The sequence below is a fragment of the Tympanuchus pallidicinctus genome, unplaced genomic scaffold (assembly GCF_026119805.1).
Source record: "Tympanuchus pallidicinctus isolate F22 unplaced genomic scaffold, pur_lepc_1.0 scaffold1, whole genome shotgun sequence".
Taxonomy (NCBI): domain Eukaryota; kingdom Metazoa; phylum Chordata; class Aves; order Galliformes; family Phasianidae; genus Tympanuchus; species Tympanuchus pallidicinctus.
The window spans coordinates 92,629,844-92,646,886 of NW_026294618.1; the positions used below are offsets into that span (position 1 = coordinate 92,629,844).

The 17,043-nt window shown below is 42.5% G+C and overlaps 2 protein-coding genes across 5 annotated transcripts in view; both read right to left on the bottom strand.

Moving 5' to 3' along the window:
* Positions 1-6,696, bottom strand: part of LIN9 (lin-9 DREAM MuvB core complex component) — a 38,175-nt gene extending 31,479 nt beyond the window's left edge. For 3 of the 4 annotated variants that reach the window (XM_052696061.1, XM_052696052.1, XM_052696044.1), the window contains exon 1: positions 6,618-6,696. In XM_052696061.1, coding sequence (XP_052552021.1) covers positions 6,618-6,696 — 79 coding nt within the window. Of the gene's footprint in view, positions 1-1,738; positions 1,786-6,617 lie in introns of those variants that run through there. The other variant, XM_052696070.1, reaches the window with a different exon arrangement.
* A 3,416-nt stretch (positions 6,697-10,112) lies between these two features.
* PARP1 (poly(ADP-ribose) polymerase 1) overlaps positions 10,113-17,043 on the bottom strand; it is a 28,350-nt gene continuing 21,419 nt past the window's right edge. Inside the window, exons 16-23 of the mRNA XM_052695806.1 lie at positions 16,884-17,006; positions 16,370-16,498; positions 15,565-15,663; positions 14,930-15,082; positions 14,503-14,630; positions 14,038-14,099; positions 12,863-12,977; positions 10,113-10,940 (exon numbers count right to left, since the gene is read on the bottom strand). Coding sequence (XP_052551766.1) covers positions 10,859-10,940; positions 12,863-12,977; positions 14,038-14,099; positions 14,503-14,630; positions 14,930-15,082; positions 15,565-15,663; positions 16,370-16,498; positions 16,884-17,006 — 891 coding nt within the window. The 3' untranslated portion in view covers positions 10,113-10,858. The remainder of the gene's footprint in view (positions 10,941-12,862; positions 12,978-14,037; positions 14,100-14,502; positions 14,631-14,929; positions 15,083-15,564; positions 15,664-16,369; positions 16,499-16,883; positions 17,007-17,043) is intronic.

The following is a 17,043-nucleotide window of genomic DNA, read 5'->3' on the forward strand; positions in this document are numbered from 1 at the left end:
GAATATCACTGCGATTCAGTATGAGGAGCTGTGAACACCCTGCTGGAGATTTTCAATATTAACATATAAGCAAAACAACTTCTCAACAATTATCCTTTTATTTTAAGTAGGAACACAGACAAAAGCATTAAATTTGTGAAAGACTCTTCAGTCACTCTTTCAAATAGTGAATTTGTAACAGCTGATTATGTTTTTGAAAACAAAAGTTACAAATGACCCAAGCAATGTTCCAAAGTTACTGATTTTAGTGGTACATGAGTACAAAGAGGAGTTCCAAGAGCATATCTAAATCAATATAAGCAATTACGTTGTTTAGATAAGTGATAATATAATAAGAAAACTTTTCTCATCAGATTGTTAAAACATTTTCTACATTTGGCACAGGTGAGCATTCATTTTATTGCTGCTTGCAGGAAAATCTCTAAAGCCCACATCAACAAGCTACACTACTGGCTCTAAAAATGGTGTGGCTAAGGAAACTTGTGGAGAAGGGAAAAACACAAACCTTTATTACAGGTTGAGTCATTAACCCTCCCAGACATCATTCACCTACACAAGCTCAGTGTGACTTGTTTAATCGAAGGAAACACTTCAATGATTGCCCGCTAAAACAGCAGCTCATTCAGGAAAGCTTAGAAAGTTAAAAGCACACACCACACAAAAACCTGAGTTTCAAAGCTTAAATGCTCCCCGAAACCTCAGGTAACAACAGACCACTAACTTTTAGCTTTCAGTATGCATGGATCAGCATTCTCCTCATGTTATGAGCCTACTAATCAAATTGACATTTGCATATTTCCAAATCCTAGTTTAACACTGGGTAGAAGGCAATTTTTTCAGTCTTGTGAATCCTCTTTACAGGACTTCTGCAGAGAATAACCACAATGCCAAAACATTTGTTTTAAAAACACTGCATTCTCATGTTGGGCAACATGTTGATACCATGGTAATAGACAATTCTGAAGGCAAGCTGTTCAAAATGATTGCTGTGGGTACTGTTTAGCAGCCACGAAACATGTCCTGTGCCCTTTCCCAAGTGCTGTAATCTCAAGGCTCTGCTGAGTTTTTGCCTCAAATGCCCACAGTGGAGCCAGGCTCATGGCTGCTTTGCCCTAGGGATGGAAAACTAAAGTGGTGAGAGGTATGCCCCATCCCTCCTTTGGCTGCTGAGGGAAGTGTCAGAGCAGAACAACTGGCTATGCAGGGAAAGGTGCTTGGAACCATGGCTGGAAAATGTGCTGAGAGCAAAGATGATGATTTCTGCCTTAAATGCTACCCTGTGCTGCACTTTCCATCTGTGGGATAAAAGATGCTCGTCCCTTCCCTTCTGTCTATGCTAAAACACAAGACCCTACAAACTATTAGTAACATCTACCAATACAGATTTGGCAACACACTACCACTGTCAGTATTTGCACTGCACAAACTTACACTGTGCTACCTCCTGCTATCACATTCTGGCTCTGATTCACCTGTAGCTTGCAATTGTTTTTCTGTGTGCATCACAACCACAGCACTCAGCAACAGCTCAGTAGCTCGCTCGCTCATCAGCCTCATGCTGATGACCCCATAACAAGCTTGGCATACCTGTATTTCTGCAGAGATGGCATCTCACTCCCATGGAACCCATTCTGAGGGCTTACTAGTGCACAGGAATGCAAAAATACATAGCTGTGTGCCAGGACTAACCCTGTCTGCTAGCCACATCTGCACACTATGTGCTGGATCATAGCCTCACCTCAGCTTTACTCCATGTACTTTAAAACCAAGCAATTCACAAATAAGGTTGTATTACTAGAAGCAAGAGAAAAGGCAGCATTATTTACACTTTAATACGATCAACTGCTTTTTCCTTCTGCAAGCAAGAGAAACAGCCATCTGGCTTGCACAGTACAACTGCCCACTGCTTACCTCTGCTGCAGAATCACCAGGAGACAAAGGGAGGAAAAAGGAACTGACTAAAATTAGTCACCCATTGGGCATCAACCCAACCAATTCTGTCTTCAAAATATAAATCCAATGATCAGTATTTAAGGTAATTCTGCATATTTTAATACTCTGGAATTTTTCAGTGACAGGTTTTGCTATAGAAATTCTCTTTCTTCACACGACTTTCTGCACACGGTGTTACTGTTTCCCTCTCCCCCTTGCAACACCAGTGAGAAAAGGCTTCAACTCCATCAAATGCATGTTAATTCATACACTGCCACCTTTTTGGTTGTTGAGGTTGTTGGTGTTAACTCCCTCCTGGGTTAAGAAGTGCCCACTGCCCAGTCATGTTACACAACTTGCCAGGGCAGCAGGTGCTACCAGAACACTGGCACAAGCTCCACTGAATCAGATTTCCAATTTGAAAGTGAAGCTGCATAGTCTTACCATGTTACAAAATTTCATTTCTCTTATCACTGTGTCTAATTAGAATTACATGTGAAAACCCAGTTACAATTTACTATTGACTACAATCTACCCTGGAGAAGTCACAAGGATCACATGTAAGCTAGTCATGAGCTGCCCTAGCATTTCAGACACTTATCTTTATACTACTATGAAAGATTCCAAACACAATTTTGTGATGTTCATGCTTATTAACCCTTACAAACTAGATTGTATACAGAAAGCCATATGAAGATAGTGTGAAATCAACCTAGAATGAAAATACAAGCTTGGTCTAAGAATCGAATAGGAAAGAAAAGATCCAGATATAGTGACACAGCGTAACTGGAAAACATCCGGTTCACCAAAAGTAGAAAGAATAGGAATGGAAGCACAAGACATACTTTTGAAAACTTCTGCACTTCTGTTAGTTCACCAGCACTCCATAAAACATGAAGGTCCCTCTCTGTCCAATGAAAACAACTAAAAACCCCCTACTTGCCCCAAGCAGAGGCTTCTGCTGCACTGACCTTGTTCCTAAGGTCTGTATTTACCCCTGACCTTCACAAATACAGGCACTGTGCATCTGCTCCACGTGCCAGGCAGACTCAGTGACAGCCACACCACGGTAAGGGCTTGTCCTACAGCACAACTCTACGTGACACTAACACGGTGCATTGGGGTATCTGTTCCAGGTGAAACAGCACACTTAGCAAACCTCACTGGTGCTGTAGGTAGGCAACATAAAGGTGCCAACGGGAAAACTATATTGACTTAACCTCTTGAAATGCACAGTGCTTTCTCTGGAGTGTGGGTATGATCAAAGTAGGAACAGTAACCTAAACACTGTTCCAGTGATAATGGAAAATAGATCTAATAAGCAATAAAATGCTACTCTCTATTAATTATGACTCTCTTAGTTGATCCGTGACTTGCATTTATCATATTCTAACAAGGTACAGTTTAGACAACTGAGCTGTACCAAAGGAAGAGTAAAGCTTCCATCCTTAGTTTTCGATGATCCTTCATAAATCTCCTTGGTTAAAACAATGATACTGGCCACATCACGCTGTTAACCCTTTTCTCCCTGCAGTTGTCAGAGCTGTAAGATCCACGCCAGGCAGTCAGAAGCAGGATCTCAACCCCAAGCTACCTCCTGTTACAGAAGTATTTGGCACGTTCACAAACCACGGCAGTGCACAAAACAGCATCACTAAAAATTCAGAACTACTCTGTTGTACATACGTTCACCAAAATTACCAGCTGCCCTAGTTTTAGCCTAGCGTGTATTTGCAGTTCTGCAATGCTTTATGTAAGCACAGTTCTGCTAGAGCTGACATTCAGAACAACAATAGACACTAAGTGGCAGGTCTGAAAGAGATTTTAAACCTCTTGGGTATCCCAAGAGTGATTTTTATTTCTTTTTTTTCGGAAAAGCGGCAGAGTAACTTTAAAAAGAAATGGTTATCGGTCTGCGTACCTTCCTGAACTGCTGAATTATTTAGTGAACAATCAGAGTCACTTTCTACAAGGATGTAAAACTATTAAACTGAAATCCATTATCAAAATGCCTGTTGTCATGACTATGCACTGACAATAGTCATGACGTGATCTACAAGACTTTGGGCCAAGCCATTGAGGAGAGGCCCCCTTTTACTTGTAAACTCCTTTTTGCTTTATAACTCATAGAACAGCAATGGGCTCCACACAAAGATCATTGCAACAAAGCCTTTGTGCATTAACAATCTAGTTGTTTCTCTCCTTAGAACAAATCTCATTAAAAACAAAATAGCAAAAATACAGCATATTGTAAAACATGCTCTACCATGCAGTGACTAATTATTAAACAGGTGACTTTTCCTGTATAAACTAAAGTGAATATCTCATGTAAGCCTACAACATCTGTGTCTCACGAGCAAGCCTTAAAGTCAGTATCGTAAGAGGCGCATATTCCGGAGCTAAGGAAGGTGCTGCACAAAGACCTGTAACAGTAACACCACTGATCTTGTAAAAATACAAGTGTATACTTCAGACCAGTACTTCTATGTAAACAGTTGCACAAAAGTAACACCCACAAGTTTCTGTAGCTATGACTGATGCCTGCCTACAGGAATGCACCTACCCTTTGCAAGCAGCGAATTCACGCTCACTCCTTTCCACCTCACCCATGAGTACCATCGTGCACCACCCCTGTAAGAAACGCAGGCTCAGCCTTCCAACTTGCTTCTCACAAAGGCCATCTTTTCCTCTGTCAGTCTCTGAACCTTCTTTACTCAGATGCCGTCTTCAGCTGTAAGTATCAGGTCTTAAAGTACAGCAATGATTACAAAAGCACACGATAAAACACAACGATTGATCTCAGTGTCAAGTGGTTTCAGACTGAGGAGCATGCCAGAGCAGAGGGGCAGGCACAGTAGTGACCAATAACAGAAACCGAGGTAACAGCATGAAGCTGTGTCAGTGGAAGATCAGGTGGGGCTTAGGAAAAGGTTCATCACCAGAGGGCAGTGGGCACAGCCCCAGCACAGGAGTTAAGGACTGTTTGGAGAACGCTCTCAAAGGGTTTGGATTTTGGGTGGTGCTGACTGGAGCTATGAGTTGGGTTCACTGATCCCTGTCCATTCCAACCTAGGATATTCTATGAGCCATAGACTCTGACTCCTGCTCATCATATCACTATAAACAAAAGGCTTCCAAAATATCTCTAATAGGGTAAGGGGAAGACTGCAATACAAAGAGTACTAAAACTACTCTCTCTCTCTCTCTACATATATACATACATACACACACACATACTATACATACATACATATATATATATATATACACACACACACTTAACAAGCTTCAATTCGTAGAATCATAAAACCATTTGATTTGGAAGGGACCCCTAAAAGTCATCTAAGTCCAGCTCTCCTGCAATGAACAGGAACATCCGTCACTCGATCAGGTGCTCAGAGCCCCTCCAGCCTGACCCTGAACGTCACCAGGAATGAGGTATCTACCACCTCTCAGAAACCTGTGCCACTGCCTCACCACCCTGATTGCAAATAACTTCTCCCTTACGTCCAATCTAAATCTCCCCTCCTTTAGCTTGAAACCATTTCCACTTGTCCTGTCACAGCAGACCCTGCTAGAGAATCTGATCCCTTTCTTCCTACAGCCCCCCTTTAGATACCGAGAGGCCGCTCTCAGGTCTCCCCAGAGCCTTCTCTTCTCCAGAATGAACAACTGCAGCTCTCTCAGCCTGTCTTTGCTGAGCCTGTTCTTGCAGGCTGAGAGCTCTGTTCAGCCCCTACTGAGTATCAAGGAACCCTTGGGTTATTTTTTCCAGCAGGCAGTTTAGGGGTTTTATGGCACATGCTAACAGTTCATCTACAAACCATAGCACACATATGCTGTCCCACTAACTACTTCTAATGTCACTGAAGAGCACAAAGAAAAACGAAACAAAACCCAAAGTAAGTCACAATCTTTCCTCCTTTATTCACCCCTTTTTCCCTTCATGTTTTCTCTCCTGGCATACTAGCAGCTTCAGTTACTCACTTGAAAAACATCATCTTAGGAAGACTGCCATATAATTTAGGAGGACAACATGTCAGCAGGAACGTTTTACACTGAAAATGCCCTCTCTTATAGCACTCAAGCACACGGTGCTCGAATCCACACACAAAGAAAGGTACGCCCTTCTCATCCATACTCCAGTTTCCACCCGGTCCTCGCGCTCTCTGAATGCCACGCTCACACAAACCCCACACCGTCACACAGGTCTGGACGTGGGTACACCCGTCCACCTGTGCCCCCATCCCACAGGACCGGCCTTCCCCCCCCAGACACGACACGGGGTCCCAGAAGCCTCCTCCGGCCCCCCGCAGCGCCCGCAGCCCCCGGCGGCGCCCGCCCCGCCCGCACTACGCGCCCCCACACCCGGCAACGCGCACCCCTCCCGGTTACGTTCGGCCGCCGCGCCCGGGCAGATCGGCGGCCCGCAGCGCGCAGCTCCGCGGGCGGCGGGGTCGCGCTCCTGAACGGGAGCCCCCCGCCCGCCGCCCTCCTCGCGCTGCCGCCCGGGCCGGGGCCTCGCCGGGGACGGGTGACGGCGGCGGCGGGGGGGTGGCCCACTCGCTAGGGAGGAGGCTCGGGCCGCCGCTTCGCGGCGAGACGGCGACGAGACGGAGGCGGACCGGTGACGGGTGGCCCGGCAGAGAGGCGAAGGGGTGGCGGCGGCACGGGTCGCTACTCACTCTCGTCAGGCAGCTGATCGAGCTCCGCCATCTTGAACGAGCCGCGCCGCTTTTTCAAAGGCTGCCTGGCGCGGTGCATTGTGGGGGAGGAGACGGAGCCTTGCGCGAGGCGGCGCTGGCGGGCGAGGCGCGCGACGGGGCGCGTGCGCGGAGCCGTAACGGCATCTGGCTTCAGCGCGGGCTGAGGGGATGCGGTGCGGGCTGGGCTGCCTCAGCGCTCCGTCCGCAGCCCGAGAGGCGGCGTAGAATCACGGAATAGCCGGAGTTAGAAGGGACCCATAAAGATCAGCGAGTCCGATTCGTGGCTCCGCGCAGCACCACCCAAGAAGTCTGAGAACGGTGCCCCAGCCCTCCTTGAGCTCCGGCACAGAGCCGAGCCCGCCGCCCTGGGCTGCCTGGTCCGTGCCCACCGCCCTCAGGGCACAGTCTTTCCACAGCCTCCCGCCCTCCCCTGGAAGCAATTGATCCAACGGTGCATGTACAGTAAACTGTTCTATTTTCCTTAAGCACACCCATAACACCTCAAAACAATCAAAAGGCAAATTTACATTCAAAAATCAATTGACAATATCATCTTAGTGAAACCTGAAGTGAGCGTTGCATTTCAGAAAGAAACACATTGCAAATAGCACCTGCTGCGATGCAGGACAGAGTGGCAGGCGTATTTGCACCTCTGTAAGCATCTAGCTGAGATCAGGGAGCCCACAGAACACAGGAACGTGGACAGGAAAGCAGCAGTTACCTAGCACCTCCTCCGTGGTACAGTATTCACCAAGGCAAGGCAATTTCAGGGGAGGGTGAAGGAATAAAACTTTTATTTATTTATTTAACAACAGTCACATTTTGCACCACTCTTCAGGGCTTGAATTTCTGGGGGTGGGTAGATGAAGATGAACTTAGAAAAACAAACCAACCAACTCAAAGATAATACCTTTAACTTCTCTTTACCTCAAGATTCCAATGCCCCGGACATCTCCTACTGGTCATCTTAGAAACAGCATTACACCAGATATTTCTGCATTTGGAAAATATTTAGCAGGAGCTATTACCATTCGTTATGTTGAAAAGGTAGCAATCTGTGCAAAAAGGATTCCTGTTATAAACTATTTTGGTCTGTAGTACTATTTTATGCTGCAGTATGTCTGCATTCTGTGTTTTTCACATCAAACACCATGTGCATGGTGTTTCCAAGCCACATCAACATGACTGACAAAGCTGCACCAGAGCCTTCTGCCAGTCTGTGGACTGTCAAACACCCAATGCTTCCAGTGCATCTTCATATCATTTGGGCAAATTTGCAGTTCATGCTTGGGCAATATGGAAATGACACAATTGTACTGATAGACACACACCATGAGAGAGAACTTCTGCACACTGCTAACAACCTGTAATTAGGTATTGCTGACTCTCTTGCCTTGCACAGGTGGAGGAAGATCCTTAAATTGGCTTCACTCATGCTATTAGTTTTTCCCAGAGGGTCATGTTAAGCAACTACCCTTAATGGTGTGTGCTGAAATGCTGCAAAAACCAGTTCCATTTTTCCTCAATTACTGCAGATGGTGTTAAAACACAGGTTACACCACCACCTAATCAGCAGGTCCACAACCTTGTTAGCACAGCACAGATAGCATTACATCACAGGGACAGAAAGCAGCAGGGTGCCACTGTAGCACAAACTCTAGGCAGGCCTGGTAGTAGGAAGAAAGGCAGAGATAACTGGCAGAAGCCACAAGTGTGCTCTTCAGAAAATGAAGGACATTCTTGTGAAGGGAGTCCCACCTTATGCAATGAGAATTCATAATGAAGGGGGAAGCAATGGTTTCTCCTCTCAGTAGTTGCAAAGCTGTATCTACTGCTTGCCTTCAGGCTGTACTTGCATCTCACTTTCTGTGAAAGCAGCCCACAGTTACCCATTGGTTCGTGTGCTGCCTCCGCACTGGAGCAAATGAATGATAATACAAAGCTGGGCAACTCATGCTGTATCTCTCAGCCACCTCTTTCTTTCATGAAAATGGACAAATCACTATTTACAAGTTAGCAGTTAGTGAACCTAGGCTGGGTTCCTTCAGTTTACCCACCTGATATAAATGTACAGACTACCTCAAACCTTTGCAAGCCATTGGACAACAAAATTTTCAGACATTTTAAATGTCTGAATTAAATAAAGACAAATGATTAAACATTTATACATTGCTGCTCATAGTTCAACATTTAGATCATTAGTCATTCCTCAACACACCTCTAGAAAAGAAGTCACGGGACCCAATGTTTCAACAGCTCACTGCTGTCAAGCAGTTCTGACAGAAGTGGGCCTACCCATCCACCCAGCTCTGCTCTGGGTGCATCCTCCAGACGCCTTTATCTGCAGCCACCGTGCAGCTTTCCTCAGCCAGGCCCTAGGGGAAGGCTGCCAGTGCAAGGTTAGAGACTGTGAGATACACTTGCTCATGCTGCAATTAAAGCACATCATAAAGTGCTCCTTTGCACTGTTACAGTAGCCTGATGTTTATAGTCATCTCAGGGCAGGACATTCTCAGAGCAGGAAGGCACTTTGAGCTACCTCTGGCATAGATGATAGAGGACACTTCAAAAGCATCTATCTTTACTTCCTGGTCCAAACTGATCTGCAAGCTGGTGTTCTGAGGAAAAAAAATGTACCTTAACTAAATGGAGTGAGTTCTCATATTTTCTTGCAGAGAGTGAAAAGATTGCATTTAAGTCACAGACAAAAAAGTTATTTTGTAAGTGAAACAATTAGTCATCAACAAAGCTACTGAAAAATCGTAAGAAAACAGCCACTCTTTCCACTTCTTTTAAAACCCATGGACAGCACCCTCATTTGATTTTCTCAGTTCAGCTGTCCTCCAGTCTCACAACTTACCTGCTCAATCCCCATGTTTTTCTCTCCTAGGTTTTCCATCTTTCACCCTCCTCTCCTTCAAGAATCCTGGAAACCACTACACTGTAAGGAACCACTCTGGCTGGGAGCTTATCTTTCGAAAGGCACCAGAACATCACCACATTTCAGGAAACAGATCTGACGTTTGCACACAAATAGTCAGCATAACCTTGAATGCTCTTTTCTTGGGAAGGGAACTTTGCAGAAGACACTAACTGCAGTGTCCATGCAGAACTGCGCCAGGAAGTTAGACAATCTGTCCTTCACAACTAGAGGAAAAGGTGGATGTACAGCTCAGGGAAATTAGTACTTTTAGAACAGAAATTATGCTGATGATGCTCTGTAGTCAAGTTATTTCTGTGTTGCTCAATGACTTACTGAAAGTGAGTTGGTTTCAGTAATAACCATCACTAAACAATGAAATGGCTATAGTTTCTAATGATAGTTCAAGAGAAGAAATTCAAGTGCACCCACAGAGTGGCAATATACCTCACTCCAGGTCATGATGAGGGAAGCTTACCCTCTAACACCCAAACTCAACTTGGAGGTCATTAGGCTTGAGTCTACAACAACCGATTTACATCATGTTGAAAGCATATGTTTAAATGAGGTTTATTGGGGCCAACACTAGATTCAAACAGCTACAAGCCCATTTTTCATGTTTACCACATCAGCTGTTGACAGATGAAGTCTCAGTGGAAAGTCCAAATTTTCATTTCACCGTGACTTCCTGAGGTAAGACTGCTGCAGATTTTAATGTTTGGCATTTGACCTTCAGAGAGATCTATCTTCAAGAAAACGCCAGCAGATACGTTTAAATGATTACTCAAAGCAGAACAATTTGGAAATTTTGAAACGTAAAACTGTTAGTATGAAATTATCTTTTATTTTTTTTTAAACCTCAAAATAAATGCACATTTATCATTTATTCAAAATGAGAACTGAAAAAAAGGGTATCTTAAACAAGTGGGAACCCTAACAGAGCAAACATGACAAACACCCTCAAGTTCCTTCTCTGCTATTGCCCACCTCTGGCTAAAAAACAGTTCTGTTGCTGTTGCTGTCATTCATTTTGTTTGGCCAATCGAAAGAAACACTTGATAGCCCCCACAAATAAAAGTGGTATAACACAAAACCAACTACGCATTCTCAACAGAATTCAGGTCCTTGTGTTGCCACATTATATAAAAACTTTCACTAACTGTTGTACTAAATAGGATTTAGTAACCGCTCTTGCAGTTTAGCTCTCGGTATCTTGATAAGTGAAGTCAATGCTTAAGCATGTCAGAAGTCAACGCTATAGTGCAACTACAGTATAACTAACAGGACTCCTAATTACTGTTCACCAGAGTGATGTCTTATAGTTGAATTTCAGTTTCAGCAGGTACTTCAGATTTACCTGAGCAACATCATACACAATATATCTAGGAAGAATGTTAAGGAACAATTACAGCTGTTGATATTAAAAATACATTAAAACTCTAAACTTCAAATATAGTCAAACTTCATCCCTGAGCTTAAAGTTATACAGTTACTTGTGTGATTACGCAGTTCTAACATTTCAAGCTGGGAATCTTTAAATTTGATTTTTCTTTGAACCTGAAAATATCCTATATGAGTTAGAAACTGTCAACTAAATTACACAAGGAGAAAAAATGATGGCGTAGCAAGAATCCAGAGTGGCAGGCAAGTGAACTGTCTTAGATACGGAGCTGTACCTCCTGAACATTACTTTTGTCAGGTAGAAAATACACCATGTCTTTCCTGCTACCTAAATAGTGGAACAATGTAACTTAAATGAGATCTGAAATTACAGACCTGGCATCACAGAATCATAGAGATTGGCAGGGACCTCAAGAGATCATCAACTGTAACCCCCTTGTTAAAGCAGGTTCCCTAAAGTAGGCTGCACAGGTAGATGTCCAGATGGGTCCTGAATGTCTTGAATATTTCCAGAGAAGATGGACAACAGTACCACCAGTTTCCACCATCACCCTTACTGTAAAGAAGTTCTTCAATATGTACGGAACTTCCTATGGCCAAATTTTAGGCCACTGCTCCTTGTTCTATCACTACACATTGGTGAGAAGAGCCTGGCCTTAATCACTTGCTTCTCACCTTCCTTTAGATATTTGTAAACATTGATCAGACCACCCCTCAGTTTTCTTCTCCCCAGGCTGAACAGATGCAGTTTGCTCAGCCTTCCCTTATAAGGGAGATGCTCCAGGCCCTGTATCATCTTAGTGGCCCTCTGCTGGATACTCTCTAGGAGATCCCTGCTTTTTTTTTTTGACCTGAGTAGCCCAGAACTGGGCACAGTACTCCAGATGTTGCCTCATCAGGCAGAACAGAGGGGAAGGATCACCTCCCTTGACCTGCTGGCTACTCTTCAATGCACCTCAGGATTCCACTAGCATTCTCGGCCACAAGCTATGTGTAAGTTCTACTGCTACCTCTCAACAAAAACTCACTAATCTTTACTTCCTTCAAACAAACGAACAAAAACAACAAATCTGGAAGAGTTCTACAGTTATTGGCAGCTCTGGAATGTTTAAGTGGCTGCACTGTATTTTTTCAGAATACAGTTCTTGTCAATTATTCTTAATGATTTAGGCCACAAATTTACCTCAAATCTCAACGTAAGTCTGCTTCTAACAGGAAAACAACTTACCAAGAAGCCAGTTTCTACATAGTCTGGAGATTGTATTAATTACCTATTTGTTTCATTGATAGCGAGCAAGCACTCGACAATCTTTACAGTGAGACTATAGACATCACATTCTCACAACATTCTCAGAGCAGTGCTGATTTGGGGGCACTTCTGCCTGGAAAGAGGCTTAAAGGCTACACTCTCTGAGAGATATTCTGATGTTTACCTTCATATTTGAAAAGGATGTGGAGGACCTGAGAGAAGCTGTGTGATGAGACTCCAAGTAGCCTGCTCCTCCATCTCCTCCCAGCCAAGCTGACCAGCCACAGCATTCAGAGAAAGAAACCATATTTGAGAGATGCAAAACCACAGGCTGCATTCTCCTTCCCTTGATCTGACACATATCAGCAGAGCAAGGTACTTGGCAACATCCATCCAGGCCACTTCAGTACCTTAAGCCATTGAGTCTTGCTGGAGCAACAGCTAATTTGGTATGTGTACTGTTTCCTTTTTAACAAGATGATAACTTAAGCATGACAACTGTAAAACTGTCTCCTTTTGAAAATAGAGTCTAACACACGTACTCAAAAATAGATCTAAAAATCAGAACACTGGCAAAACTCCTGACCAGTATTAGCAAGAACCTGCTAAAGTCAACAACACCAAGTGCACAACCAATGTCACAGCAAAGGATACTCATTGTACAGAAGACAGGTATCATTAATTCCTGTTGAGATCCCATTCCCTAAGGGAACTTCTACACCATCAAGGGTTGTAGTGGCTGTGGGATCAGGTGCAGTTTTGCCCAAGCCTAGAAAAGGAAAAAAACATTACTTAACAAATCTTGAAGGCTGACATCAGACTTTGCACATAAAGAAAAAGACTCAGCCAGTCATGTATTACATTCCATACGTTGTCATAAGTTGACTGGGAGGAAAAATATCTTCAAGAGAACATAAAAGACATTGTCAGTTTATTCAGCTCAGCAGCGCTGCATTTATAGTAGTTGTACTCTGCTGTGTTAAAAGAATGGTTTCTCTTTTTGCTGTTAGCTTTGTCATACCGATTAGACAATCAGACAGATCAGACTACCCTTACTGCTCTTGTATCTTAGCACATACACGTGAACATCGTAAAATTTTCAGGAAGTTTTAATAAATCAATTCTCATTCTTTAGACTCTTCAATACAAATCTAATTTGACGTTTGTAATAGTTGGAATGCACTGAAAAAGTGTTAGATCCTGTTTTAATAAATTTTAGAAAACTCATTTATTAAACCTCTCAAAACTGAGCATTCAAGAAAAGTCGTTCACTACCAAATGCTACTGATCTTTCCTATCTCTGTAAAGACAGTCATGATTACTATTACTTGTGCTTGAATTAGAGAATGAAGTCTTTTTTCATTTTTCTTTTAGCTCTACCTTTTGCTGACAGAAATATAATGAGAACAGCTGTTGTATCTGAACTTTCACCCTTAGCCTTTCCCTTTGCTACTAGCTTCCAATGTGCTTTGAAAGCTAAACAATTATTCCTCTGACCTATTAAACTCTCATCCTTCTTCTAAAACGTATTGTATTGTTGTTGAAAGAGAGTATGAAAGTAGAGAATCCACCTTACTTTGTTCTTCTTGTACTAGGAAATGAAAGTCTCATCCTGAACTTTAGGCAGCCCATTAACTTCAGTTTTACATTTTCAAGTGTACTCTCATCTCAAAACACTCTATATACATGCATTCAGATGCAATCATAATGCTACATATTATGCAAATGCTTAAGGAATAACAGCTATGAGAAGACTGTCGGTCTATTCACGAAGAACAGAGACATAAAACGAGTTTGCAATCAAAAATGCATTACCAAAGAAAACTCACCTTTCACACTATGTTTTCCTTTGGGCAATTTTGTTATGTGAGAAGCATTCTTTAGCTCATACCTGGATAGCACAAAGAACATACAACAGTGTTGGATATTCATCTTAAAATTTCTTGGTAAAATAAATGTATGTACGTATGTATGTATGTATGTTTTTTCAGGCTTCAGATTACGGTGAGTTAATTTAAATTCCATTTTTCTGAAGGTCAGCTGCCTTTATACTTCATCTCAGATTAATCTCAGACTAATTTTATTGATACTGGCATTTACAACATGATTCTGGACTTCCAGCATGTTTTTACACCGCCCAACAGTTCTCATTTGACAAAAAAGGCCAACGTTGTTTTTAAATAAATATAAAGTGCTCTTTTTTCACACTGAAGAAGCAGCTTTCAATTTTAATATAAGCTTCTATTATAATACCCTTAAGCATGTTTAGAAAATGCTCCTAATGAGCTACTTACATATTTCCAAGGGCAACTTCTCCCAGTAGTATTAACCCAATTGGATCAGCTTGAGATGTGTGACAGTAGTTGGCACTCTTGGACACCATGTCTGCAAAGTAGATGCCCTTTCCAAACATGTAGCCAGTCTGCAGCAAAGGGGAAGGAGTGAAATGGAAAAAGAGATTGAAAAATTCATATAATAGCATCAGTAATATAAAGGCAGTACTGAATCCATCTGGCTGAGCTCTCCGGAAAGCAAGCTGGAACTCACACTCACACAGACACCATACAGCAACGCACTCTGGACTTCGAATGCTGTCTTCGTGCTTAGAGACAATGCTGGGTCCTCCCCCCCCAAAAATCCTACTATTTAGATTCTCTCTGACCGTGATCACTTCTGGGCACAAGGATGGAGGCGACCAGAGAATCTGTCTGTTGAACATACCACAGGAGCTTCAGGGGGAGCTATCCGGAGACCCTGCGAGAGGATACCAGCGAAGTTGGTGGTGCGGGAACCGTGCCACAGCAGCTGGCGATTGTGGAGCTGCTTAAATGGCTTGTAACGCTGACTCTCTCCTTCACGTTCAATCCTGAAGATCTTCAATTCAAAAGGGGACAGGAAAAAAAGAACTATTAAGTAAATAAGCCATTACCTTCACGCAACCAACCTGGCAAATAGGCTGATCTACTATGAGAATTGATCTAAATGTTCTGCAGTGCTCACAGCTTGCTATGTCATGCTCACAAAAGAGGTAGCCTTGATCACAGAGAACCATATTACTCCTTTACCCTCTCTTCTGTATTCTCACGAGACCATCGCTTTCTGAAAAAAATCATTAAGGGAACTAAAGCTTGATTTCAGATGACTACTCTTTTATGCAGCAAATTAAGACAAAATAAAGAAAACTTAGTCTCATCTCTGTCTAGACTCCTCTATTTAATAAAATACTAATTGGCCTATCAAAATCTGCCTTCAACACAGGAAATGAGAAAGTACTCAAAAATAAACTGAAGCCATAAGCAACTAAATAGACTGAAAGTTAACCTGCATGAACTTAAATCCCAGTATTCTCTACTTACTTCCACAACTTTGAGGTCATATGCGTTGTGAGTAGCAGCATGAGTATTTTTCACATATTGTTTAATAATCTTGGCTTCTTCTGAATCTTTGTCAACCACCTGCAAAGAAGCAAATGAGATGTTTCTTTAGAATACAAATTAGCAAACTTGTTATAAAATGAAGACATTCACCTTATGCTCCCCAGTTTAAGCTGCCTCTCTATTTGATCATTCAGGTGGAAATCTATCCTCAACCAGTGAATTGGTGAAGTCTACAGAAAGCACTCAACCAGAGAACTGCTGCTGGTGGTGACAGGAAGGCACCTCTGCAAACTTGCACAACTTTCAATCACCCTGTTCAAAGCAGGATTAGCTGTAGCAGATCGCTATAGTCTGAGTCCAGTCATATATTGCAAAGACAGAACCAGCACAGCCTCTCTAGGCAACTCTCACAGTTAAGGGAAAAAAAAAAAAATAAAAAATTCAATCATTTCAATCTGTTCCATTGCCTTTCATTCTGCCAACGTATACCACCACAATAAAACAAGTCTGTTATGATGTTCTCTATTTCTTCACCCCACCTGGAATTTATACACACCAGTAGGATACACCCAAACCCCTCTTTCCTCCACATTAAAAAGCCCAAGGTCTCTCAGCATCACCTTGTGCAACATGTGCTCCAGCACCATAGCCATCTTGGTGGCCCTTCTTTGAACTCATGCCAGTACACTTGCCCACTTTGAGCTTAGGTGATCTGTTAACACTCCAAAAAGACATCAGCATGCATTCCTGGTCAGTCACTTTTTTTTTTTTTTTTTTTTTTTACCTTAATATCAGTTCGAAGCTTTTCATAATTGATATCAATTGGGTCTTTATCTCCATCTTCATTTCCACCTCTGAGAAGACTGTAAGCAACCTCAATATCAAGCAAGTTGTCCAACATCTGCACTTTAGCCTGAATAATTTAAATAAGTTATTTTACTTGCATCTTTGATGTTCAGAGTAACTCTAGAACACTTCCAAATTGTAAAGATTTACGTGAAGCACAGGCACTGGCATTTAACAAGACTGCCTTTTAAATAAATGCCTGTATATAATACAGGTGTTCACACATCTATTCACATGTTATAACTATTTTTATGTATCTTCTAAAACCTTATATATAATCTCCATATGTAAACACATAAATAAACAAACAAACAAAAAAATCAGATATTCTGAAAAAGCCCACAAGCTTAACCTCATAAAAGATGGGGGTTGAAAAAATACTTCACACTTCATGAATTTGGTCTAGTACTAGGCTTGTTACCTGCAAACAGCATACTATTTCTAGTAATTACCTGAATGTATTCTAAGTTACTGAGAAGAGGTGGTTTCTTCATCCCAAAGTCATGAGGGATCAGAGTATAGAAACGGTTTGAGAGGTCCAAGATCTGGGATTCAGAACCACCATCAGAAACTGCCTATATAAGACAAGAAGCAGCAAAAGAAAATTACTGA